General features: G+C 38.1%; 1 protein-coding gene across 1 annotated transcript in view; it reads right to left on the reverse strand.

Annotated features, from left to right (window-relative positions):
• Mfsd14b (major facilitator superfamily domain containing 14B) overlaps nucleotides 1-12052 on the reverse strand; it is a 46469-nt gene extending 34417 nt beyond the window's left edge. Inside the window, exon 1 of the mRNA XM_052727730.1 lies at nucleotides 11583-12052. Within this exon, the coding sequence (XP_052583690.1) occupies nucleotides 11583-11696 (114 nt within the window). The 5' untranslated portion in view covers nucleotides 11697-12052. The remainder of the gene's footprint in view (nucleotides 1-11582) is intronic.
• Nucleotides 12053-12261: the final 209 nt, after the last annotated feature.

Raw genomic sequence — 12261 nt, forward strand, 5'->3', positions numbered from 1 at the left:
TAAATAAACTTTAGAAGCAGCATTTAATAAAGGACCAGTGAAGCTATAGTGTGTATTAATGTCAGCCACATAACTGAATGGTCATCATGCAACTGATATATAAAAAAATTCTAATTATGTAGTTATTTTATTAACTCCAGGTTTACAGAAAGACACTGTATAAATTTGCCTAGATATAGTAATGTGAATTAACTTGACACTTCCTATAGTGTATAACCATAAGCCTGTCACATCACTGGTTTTGGATGGAGACCCAGTCAAGATGTTCACTAACAACTGTCCAGTGCCACAGAGCTAACTGAACTTCTGAGGGAGCTGTGTTACTGTCTCAAAATGTTTGGCTTAAAGATCCCTCAAAGGGCCCTCAGCAAGAAGGTGAGGGTGAGAGGGAGATGATACTATCCTATCCTCTCACATACAGCTTCAGTGGTACACTTTCCTCTCAACCTAGGATTCTGCTTAATGAAGACCATTAGAATGCAGATATGTGGATACAATGCTGACTAACTATAAAAACAGACATATTGCAGTACTGCATATCTGTAATCCTAGCACTTAAGAAGCTGAGACAGTAGGATTGTGAGTTTAAGGCCAGCCTAGGCTACATAGTGAGACAACAAAAACAAAACCCCAAACTTGCAGATACATAATAAAGTCTATGTCCATCATGCCATTTTTAACACTTTGAAAAAAAAAACTACCTTGTTACTACCATTATACTTAAAATATTAATTAGAAATTATTTAAAATAACAAACATCTCTCCTAAAATGTAAGCATGTATTTTGCATTTTTAATACATCTATTAATTTTATGAGAATTTCATTCATGCTTACAATGCATTTTTATTATATTCATCCCCTCTTTCCAGATCCACCCCAAACTCCTATACCCTTTCCAACTCTGTATTCTTCCTTATTTTTATGTTTCTTCTTTTCGGGGGGGCAGGGTGTTTATTCAGTATGTACTTCTAGATCACAGTTCATCATAAAAGGAAGTCGGTGCAGAAACTCAAGCAAGTCAGGAATCTGGAGGCAGAAGCTGATGCAAAGGCCATGGGGTGTTGCTTACTGGCTTGCCCCTCATGGCTTGCTTAGCCTGCTTTCTTACAGAACCCAGAACCACCAGCCCAGGGGAAGGCACCACCCACAATGCACTGGGCCTTCCCCTATCAATCACTAATTATGAATGCTCTATAGGCTTCCTCACAGTCTAATCTTATGGAGGAATTTTGTAATTTGAGGATCCCTCCTCTCTAATGACTAGCTCGTGTCAAGACATAATGACATAAAACTAGCCAATACAACTGACCCCTTGTCAACTTGACACACAAACACATCACTTTTCAATTAGAACCATTCCTTTCTTATTTATCCCTAAGGTGGCATATTAATATTGATATTGCAATATAAAATATAAAAAACTTTAAATTACCACAGTCCTTACAAATTCAAACACATTAGATGTTAAGTCTCTCTTAAAAATATCAAATCTCTTTAAACATACAAAATCTCTTTAAAAGTTCAAAGTCTTTCTGCTGTGGGCTCCTGTTAAAATCAAAATTCAGATAAATACTTTAAGAGGGAAGAATCATGGCACAATCACAATCTGAACCAAGAAAAACCAGACTCCAACAATATATATTACTCAATGTCCAATTATCTGGGAATTCACTCACAATCCCCTGGGGTCCTCCAAAATCACTGCACACCTCCTGCCCTTGGCCCCAGGCTGCCCCTCCAGCTCATCTGGCAAGACCCTTGTGCCTGCAGCCTATGGGCAGTGCTGCAGCCCCATGCTCTCCTCCCCACAGAAGAGCAAGCAGTGTAAGCTGCAGCAGCACTGGCTCCATGCTAGAGGCCGGCCTACTAGTCTGAGTCTCCCAGCAGACTGAGGACCTGTCCTACTCGGTAACAATATGTTCCTTTTTGTCCTTCTTAAACAAAACAAAACAAAACAAAATGTGCTGCAAATATGATCACAAGCATGGAGCCAAGTGGACTCTGCCTTTCCCTGGAACCAATTAGGCAATTATATCAGTTGAGCTGGATCTAGGGCAGCCTCTCTGGGTCAGCTGTCTCCTCTTACTACTTTTCCTTGTCCCCTCAAATCTTTGTTAACCATCCACTCATTGATATTTCTACACTCACCCTATACTCCACTGAAGAACTTAAAAAATAACCTACAAATTGCTGTTAACCATGGACCTTTTCACAATATGACTCTGTGGCTGATTCCATCAAAAGGGAGTCTAAGGCTGGAGATGTATATAGCTCAGTGGCAGAGCAAATGCTTAGCCTGGAATGAGACCTTTGTTTTAATCTCCAGCACAATTTAAAACAGAAAAATAAATTGTGGAAGTCTGTATTTCTTCCTCCCTAGATAGAGGCTGGCTCAGCAACTTGTTCTGACCAACAGAAGTTAAAGGAAATAACACAGGCTTGTGAACTTAAACATTCTGAGTTCAAGACCACCATGTGGAAAAAATGTCTTGTAGTCACAGGAAGGTAAGAGCACAGAAGCTTACATGAGCAATCATCAAGCTGTCATATTTTGGAGGTAGTGATCTAAGATGGCTTATTCTTATCCATCTTCCAGATAATGCAGAAGCACGTGAAACCAGCAGAATCCTGATCTGAATTCCACTCAAATTGGTACACCCAGAGAACTATCAACAGAGGAGGTTGATTTAAGCAGCTAAGTCAAAGCAATTTGTGCAGCAATTGCTAACTACTATAATCATATCTTTGTCCTCATGATAAAGATGAAACTTTTTATTGAGTCTTAAACCCTTATCCAAACTAAGTAAAAGGCAGAGAGAGAATATCCAAATTAACAAAATCAGAAACAAAAAGGGGGACATAACAGCAGACACTGAAGAAACCCAGGTCATACTTCAAAAACCTATACTCCACAAAATTGGAAAATCTAAAAGAAATGGACAAATTTCTTGATAGGTACCACATATCAAAATGAAATCAAGACCAGATAAACTATTTAAGTAGACCTATAACCTCCAAAGAAATAGAAGCAGTCATTAAGTCTCCCAACCAAAAAATATCCCAGAACCAGATGGTTTCAGCTAAGAATTCTACCAGATTTTCAAAGAAGAGCTAATACCAATACTCCTCAAATTGTTCCACAAAATAGAAACAGAAGGAACACTGCCAAATTCTTATGAGGCCACAGTCACCCTGATACACAGACCACAGAAAGACTCAACACAGAAAGAATAACTGAACAATTTCCCTCAAGAACATTGATGCAAAAATACTCAAAATACTCGCAAACCAAATCCAACACATCAAAAAGATCATCCACCATGATCAAGTTGGCTTCATCTCACAGAGGCAGGGATGGTTCAACATACGAAAATCTATCAGTGTAATTCACTATATAAACAAACTGAACAACAATAACAACAACAACAAAAACCTCCATATGATCATTTCATTAGATGCTGAAAATGCTTTTGACAAAATCCAATAAACCTTGATGATATAAGTATTGGAGAGATCAATACAAGGAACATACCTAAACATAATAAAAGCAATAGCAATTGCTATTGCTAATAGCAATAAATAGCAATAGCAAGCCAACAGCCAACATCAAACTAAATGGAGAGAAACTCAAAGCAATTCCACTAAAATCACAAACAAGACAAGGCTGTCTACTCTATCCATTTCTATTCAATATAGTACTTGAAGTTCTAGCTAGAGCAATAAGTTAACTAAAAGAAATCAAGGAGATACAAATTAGAAAGAAAGAAGTCAAAGTATCACTATTTGCACGTTATGATAGTATACATAATGACCCCCAAAATTCTACCAGCATACTCCTACAGCTGATAAAAACCTTTATTGAACTAGCTCAGTACAAGATTAACTACATTACATTTTGAAGGACATACTAACAAGTTCCAAGGGAGAAGGGTACTTCCTGTCTTCAAATACAAGCACATTAAGCATGCTACAAAATGGATTAATCTTGGAAACATTAAGTTAAATAAGCCAGTCATAAAAGCATAATATGTGACCTCAGAAACATGAAATATTTAAAGTAGTCAAACCCATAGAAACAGAAAGTAGAAGTGGCCAGTGGCTGAAGGAAAGGTTGCTGCCATTTAGCGAGAAATGAAGAGTTGCTTAATGGACGCGGAGTTTCAGGGGTTTTTTTTGTTGTTGTTGTTTTGTTTTTTTGTTTTTTTTTTTTTTTTGAGATGTAAAAAGTTCTTGAGATTGATTGCATAACAATGAAAATATGCAATGAATAAATTTTGTTATATGTATTTTTCCACAAGGATGTGCGCAGCGAGCGCGCGCGCGCACACACACACACACACACACACACACACACACACACACACAGAGGGGGTGGGTGGGGAGAGAAAGTATATTGCCACGTAAAGGGGCGCCAAAGCACATTTTTGTCTTTAGGCTACACATTTTTAGTAAAAGAAAGGTAAGGGAGGAATGAAGAAACTGAGGACTTTGGGTATCCACAGTATTTTTTTTTATAACTTAGGTGGCACTGGTCCTAACCCTGATTCTGGTGATATAGGATGGTTATTCCCTCAAGGTGGTAGGGTTGCATCATTAAGTTTGAGTATAAGCAATTTTTAGCTCAAAGCAGAAATTCATGTTAACATACCACCTGGTTGGAGGTGGGGTGGGTAAATCAAGTATCATAATATGCTGTTTAATTGTTTTATAAACTTGATACAAGCTAGGGTCATCTGGGAAGAGGGAACCTCAGTTGAGAAAATGTCTCCAAAAAACTGGTCTGTAGGCAAGTCTACAGGGCATTTTCTTGATTAATGATTGACATGAGAGGCCACAGCACATTGTGGATCGTGCCACACTGAGCTGGGAGTCTTGGGCTACATAAAAATTCAAGCTTAGCAAACCATAGAGAGCAATTAAGTAGGCGTCACTCCTCATAGTCAGTGCCTCAGTTGCTGAGAACAAATTTATGACCTGCTAGAGTTCCTGCCTTCCAAAAAATGATAGGCTGGGATTGAAATGTGCAAACCAAATAAAACTTTTGTTCTTGTGGTGATTTGAATGAGAATAACCCCACAGGTTCATATATTTGAACACTTGGTCCCCAGTTGGTAGAACTGTTTGAGAAGGATTAGGAGACATGGCCTTGTTAGAGAAGGTATGTCACTGGGGAAAGTTTTTGATATTTCAAAGTTCCATGCCATTTCCAGTGTGTTCTCTTAGCCTCCTGCTTTTGGACTGAGATGTAGGCTTTCAGTAGATCCTGTCATCATGCTTTTGTTCTACTATCATGGACTCTAACCCTCAAAAACCATAAGTCCAATTAAACACTTTATTTTATAAGCTGCTTTGGTCATGGTGTTCTGTCACTGCAATAGAAACCTAAGATATTTCCCAACTTCCCAAGTTGTTTTGTTTGTTTGTTTGTTTTTGTTATGATGTTTATCACAGCAACAGAAACCCTAACTGGAACACATAACCAAGTCACTCATCATCAAAGTTTCTCCCAGACTCTATAAGCACTCCAACTAGGCAAGTACTGCAATGAACTTAGAAGGAACAAATAAATTCTAAGAGATGGTTTGGCCTCTTCTTTTAGCTGCTGAAACAACGGTCCTCAAGAGATCAGAATGACTGCACAAGAATCTTTCTGTGGAAAAGGAAACAAAGCCTATTACCAACCAGAGGAGGAACTTGTCACTCAGAAAGGGATTACACACAGATATGACCTGTCAGAATACCTTGTAGGTATTCTGGAAATTAGATAACGATCGATCAGTGAGAGGCAAGACTATACCTTGACCAGGACTGCTTGTTTTTAGATAACTTTTGCCTTCTATTTTAACTTAAATCTCATGTCAGGAAATAATAAAAGATAAGAGAGTCACAAGACCTCTTTAGCTGTTCTTCCTCCCAATGAAGCCACAATGATCTAAGTTTTCTTTTGCTGTTCTGAGACAGGACCTCATGTAAGTACAAGTAGGCATCAAGCTGGCCAAAGATAAGTTTGAAGTCCTGTTTCTCTAGTTTTAACATCTGGATATTACATTACAGACCTGAGTGTTTCCATCTCCCTATTTTATGATAAGCTGGCACTCTATAAACCGAGTCACATCCACAGCACAGCAACCCAGCCACATCAAATGAATCTCCTTTTTCTGTTCTGCATTAATATTTGTATCTATTTGATCTATTGAGGACCTATAGTCAAGCTTATTTATGCCATATTTCATATTTAATAATTCAACTAATGCCTATGACCTCTACAATGCATACATTTCAAGTAGATTAGGTTTGGAAAACTGCTGACATTCCGTGGCTTTGCCCCAAATTGCAGCATTTTGTTGGCAAAGTCACCAAAGTTTTGAACTTCAGGTTTTCAATTAAAAAGCAGGAAGAACAGACATTTAGGAGGTCAAAAAATCCCAGGACTGTGGTATAGTACTGATATTGTACTTCTAACATTAAAAAAAAATATAAGTATATTCTAATGGAATATAGGCACTTCACAGTTAGAAAGAACTGCCACAAGATTCACAGAAACATAAAAAGGGAAAGAAATTTTACTGCTTATCCAGATTAATTATCTTCTCTACAATCATTTTTTTCAGTACTGTATTAGGTTAGATGTACTTATTAAATTGGATAGACTATGCATTCATTAAATACTTATAATCATTCTTCACAACTTTTCAAACCAACCATTTACCACCAACCAAAAACTTAAGCAAATCATAATACCAAGAATTACTTCTGGCAATACTCCCCTCTCTACCAACTTTCATTAACAGTAAAAACAGTCACCTTCAAGTGACTAACTCAACACCTATTTGTTGAGCTCTACTGGTATTAGCTAGATGCAGAGGGACAATGGTGCACAAAGGAAGAAATGATTCCAGTTCTCACTTCCTGGAATGTAAAGTTACCAAGCAAACATACTCACTAAGTATAAGAAATATAGACTAGTGACAGTATTCCAAAAGGCACTGAACAAAATCCAGGCAAAAATTACCCTATAACAACAGTAGTAATAAACAGACCTGTCCCTAACCAAATCACATAATATATACAATTATCTTATCCTTTTGAGATGGAAGCAATTACCTACATTTTACAGATGAGAAAACTCAAGTGTAAACAATAAATGAGCTGTCACTTAATCAAGATGATCACACACCTTCTGAGTGTGTGTTCCTATCAGTTATAGTATGTTGCCTATCCTCAAACAGAATCAGCATATACAGTGGCAGGCAGCCTACATCCCAGAAACCTGAACAAGAAGTGACAGGAATCAACATTAGTCAGCTTCTCAAGTAAAGCAAAATTCAGATCTTCACTTACCATTCACCCTTGTTTCTTACATTAAGAAGTCTGGCCTGGCTACTGTGGAAATGGCCAAAAGGTCAGTCCCCATCAATGCTTTACCCCTTTCTCAATATAAACTGAAAAGTTCAGATAAGTAGGGCATTAACTTTTCTCAATCTTAACTGTCTGTTGGAAAAAGATTGTTGTTCCACACATGATCCCCAACTTAAAGATCAAAGAACACAGCAAATACCAATCCAATCCCTGCAACTATGGAAGACAAGGGAGATGCTGTCGTTTTTGTAGCATTTGTCACCAGCTATTTGTCCTCCATGCCACAGCCTGTTTTCTTTCTTTAAAGGGTGCCCAACACTAAAGGGCAGACAGCATGGCCACTTCAATTGGAGAATAAATCATATGCATTTTATGAAATAAAAGGTTATTATTTTTTAAAAGGGGGAGGGGGGATACAAATGTGTTTCTAGTACCAGACAAAATGTTATAGTCCCTTGAAGTAGCCTATATTAATTTAAGAAAATAGCCTATATAAGAAAGTAGCCTATATTATTTAAGAAAAGGAAAAAACTGTCCTCGGAACATTGAATTTTATGTGATTGCCAGTTTTGTAATATAAAATAAAAATTTAGCTATGGAAAATAAAGTTCTATAAATCTGTGTAAGCCAGTTGTCTATAGCTAATATTATATTTATTATATAGTCAACCTTCCAAAATTTGTAAGTTCCACATCCATTCACAGACTCAACTAACTATGGATTGAAAATAATAGGAGAAAACTAGAAATTCAAAATTTTTCTTATCATTATTCTCTAAATAATCATATAGTAATTATTTATATAGCATTTATAGTGTACTAAGTATTATAAGTAATCCAGAGATGGTGTATCCAGAGATGGTATATAGACATTTCTTGGCCTGGTAAACTGTTATACAAGTGAAAAAAAAAGGCACAATAAATTATAAATAAATCTATTTTAAAACAAATCTTTAATATATATAATTTTACTATTTATTAAAGGTGAAAGAAATTTAATAAAAAATGGATATGCTTTATTTTTACTTAAAGAATTAAATATTGATATTCCATAATGCAGAGTTGATTTATATTTTAGCTTTATAATTGTCAATGCTGAGACTGATAAGCTTTTCACCAGAGTGCTAAGAACATGAATTCAGGTTTGCATGCCTGAGCAGCAAATACTCTTACCTACTGAGCCATCTTAAGAGACAACAATTGTCACCAGAATATTACTGATTTTCTGAATCTCCTCATCAGTGCTCTTTACTGAAATTCAAGTATTGGCTTCTTAGAGTCCATTCTATGAACATCTTGAAATATTACAATGAATAGTATATTTTCCTTGCAATAAATCATTAATGGTCATCAGATGCCCAAGAATAAATGACTGCAAAACGGGCTGGAGAGATGGCACGAGCTGTTAAGAGCACTTGATGCTCTTCCAGAAGACCCCAGTCTGATTCCCAGTACCCACACAATGGTGCACAACCATGTCTCCAGTTCCAAGGGACCCAATGCCTTCCTCTACCTCTGCAGACACTAGGCACTCATGTGGTACATACATACATACATGAATCCAAGCAAAACACTCATACACATAAAATAAAATAATCTAAAAAAATTAAATAACTGCAAAACAACTTCCTCTACTTGGCTATAAAAGTTATATAATAGAAAAATCTATATTCAATAATTAAAATAGTTTTGACGAAACACCTCAAATTGTGTGTGAATTCATAGCAAGAAAGGACAGAAAGAATAAAACGTAAGCTTGATTAACAGGCACACCTCTCTTTTAGACAAAAGATCTCATAGAAGAAATGCCTGATTCCATGAATGCTTAAGTCTCTTCTATTTTTCAGAAGACGTCTTTTTGACAATGTTTTACATATATCTTTCTGCCAAATGATATAGAAAAAAAGTTGTTGATGGAATAAGAGTTCTGTGCCCAGGTAGTCTTTCCTATGATTAGTAGTAATACCAAAGAATCCAAAAGTATAAATATACAGTAACTAAAGAAAAAGAAAATAACTTGTTAGAATAAAATCAAATCATTGAAGTTGTAGGATACAGTACTTAAAAGCAATACTGGAAAGAAACTACAAAAATTAAACATGCATAATTAGGGGTTCTGGCATATGACATAAACATCTATGATTAAAGGTATTCATTGTTTTTACATCCTCCATTGGGCCCTGCACATGCCAATCATCTCATTAACTATAGGAAAACAAACAAACAAGAAAAACAGTATTCTCATCAATCAATAATGACCATAACCAGAGATGAGGAAAGATTGGGAGGAATTTACCTTTGTCCAAAATAGGATAAGCATTAGGATCTAAAGAAAGGTTAAGGAATAAACAAAGTCAAGGTTTCTTTGAGTAAATATCCCACAAAAACTCCTGGCTGGCTTTTATACATATACATATACATATACATATACATACAAATACATTATAAACTTTAAAAAAAAAATTACACACATGCAAGGAATACCAAGAATATCCCCCAGATATTTACTCAGGCCTTATCAGGTACTAGGTTGCAGCAACTCTCACAATCTATGAGGTACATACTATTAGGAGAGATTATGTAACTCATCCAAAGTAACATAGATAATGAAGATGGAAACTGGAATTCCAAGTATGGTCACCTAATTATTATGCTAAGATGCTTCCCCTTTTCAGTTTACTTCTAATTCTGAAAGCCGAAGAAATACAGACTATCAACTGGGGAGAGGATGGGGAAATGGCACTACATGCTAATTCTCACTAACCAGCAATGTGGAGGAAGGCAGACTGGTAATAACCAGAGTCTCATCAATAGAGGCAAAAAATGCTGAGGAACTAAACCTAGAGATACAAAGGAAAGAACAAAAAGCTAAAATTTGTACACATAGATGCAATATTGTAAATATAGGAAGAGATGAAGGAAGACACTTCTTAGGCTAGTGGCTTGGCCACTAGTTAGTAATTACTGTCCATTGGAGGAAGACAAAAAGGGGAACTGGTGATTTAGTTTCATTTAAAGGGTAGGAAGAAGTATTACCTACTTAATGAGAAATACAAATTTTATACAACTCAGCCCACCAGGTAAGCTTTCCACATTAGAAAAGCCATAGCTTTAAAAAAATGATCCCTCCATGTTTCTTCAATACACACTCATTTTACACATTAGGCACCGAGTGGCAACATTCCATAGAATTAGGACTAGAAACCAGCTCTAGTCTAGGTCTAGAATGTCAAGGAAATGAATCACAAGAATGCAGACAGAACCTTGCAGACTTGTAAGCCCTTACTAAATATTACGTGATTGTGCTTTACCTCAATATTTTTGTATGTATAAATTTTGACATAAAATTTCATTCCAAATACTGCTCCTAATTCTCTACCCTCCCAACTCTACCAAACGTGAATTCATATAATTAAACAAGCACTTGTAACCACTTAGTATTCTTTAACATACATTAAATATGCAAGCATAAATATTGAAAGAATTGACAAAATTGACTGCATATATCTTTCTTAAAATTCCGATTTCTCATTTAACAAACTTTCCCATGGTAGCAAGAGTTTGTACTCAACTCCCTGCAACATATTTTTATGTTTTAAGTCCTAAGTAGATCCTTTCCCAAAAAATCTTTTTATACTTAGGACTGAAGAAATGACATTTTTTTGCTTAGTTTCCCACCACAGAAAACCAAGGTGGCACTGACTAAGGTCCATACTGTGAATTCAGGCCAATGAAAATAAGCTTTCCTATGCTGCTGTCAAAATCATCTCAACTTAAGTATCGCTAGAGATCAGGCCGAAGTTACTCCTTCGGGTGCACAGATCATCAGCTTCCTCTCAGTCAGTAGACCACACTCTTCTGCAGCCCAGAGGAGGAGGAAGGATCAGAAAGGCGCCTCCCACTTCTACTTCCAGCATCCCTGTAGGCTACTCGGGAAACTGAGCCAGATGATGATTTTTAAGAACTTCCTATCCATTTGTCTAAGTTGCTTTGGACAAAATCTGAGCCCAGAAGATTCTGTCAAGTGACACAGAATGGAGAACTCTGGGATACTATAATTTCTTACATTTACTGTCCCATATCTGGTTGCTCCTGAATCAATAACAAAATCTACCAGAGGGGCAAAGGAGGAGTCACTAGGAAACCTAGCTTTTCAAAGAACCTAGCTCTCCTAGAAAAGGCCGAAATCCCAGCGCCCCGGTCCAAGCCCAGCTAAAACTCACCCAGCTGCCGCTCGCGGCCTGAGAGCTCCCGCGCTTCTCAGGCATGGCTGACGCCTTGGGTGAGGCCACCGCCTTCCACCCCGGCTCCTCCGAAGACTCCCCGTCCGTGCTCATGCCGCCGTCATGCCCGGGCAGGTTTGGGTAGCTCCAAGACACCTGCAACGCCGCAAGTGCGGCGGCGGGGCCCGCGCCTTCATGGGCTCCGCGGTCCGCGGCGGCCTGCCACTCAGGCGGCGGCGCCAGGGGCGACGCCGGCTGCTGAGGGGACGCCGAGGCTGGAGCCGTGCAGGAAGCGAACAAAACCCTTGACGATACAAGGTCCGTGAACACAGGACCCCGACACTGGCACTAAGCAGTTATCAGTGACACCAGAACGATCTGGGGACAGCGACCAGCCCAAAACACTAAGCAAAGGCGGCTCCCGCCTAGAACGCCCACCCCTCTCAAGTAGCTCAACCAAGCTCCGCCCCAGTCTGCGTAGCGCATCAAAAACGCGTCATCTCTTAGGGACTCCAGGCCTATCGAGACTGAAAGGACCCAAGGCTCTCCTGATTACGCTAGTCTGGCCAGTGAGTCCTAGGGATCGCCTGTTTCCTCTTACCCAGGGCAATGATACCAAGAGCGCGTCAACACACCGTTCTTTTTATGTGGGTCTTAGGGATCTGACTTGGGTCCTCAG

This window comes from Peromyscus californicus, unplaced genomic scaffold (assembly GCF_007827085.1).
Source record: "Peromyscus californicus insignis strain IS unplaced genomic scaffold, ASM782708v3 Scaffold_8__1_contigs__length_139910024, whole genome shotgun sequence".
NCBI classification, from domain to species: domain Eukaryota; kingdom Metazoa; phylum Chordata; class Mammalia; order Rodentia; family Cricetidae; genus Peromyscus; species Peromyscus californicus.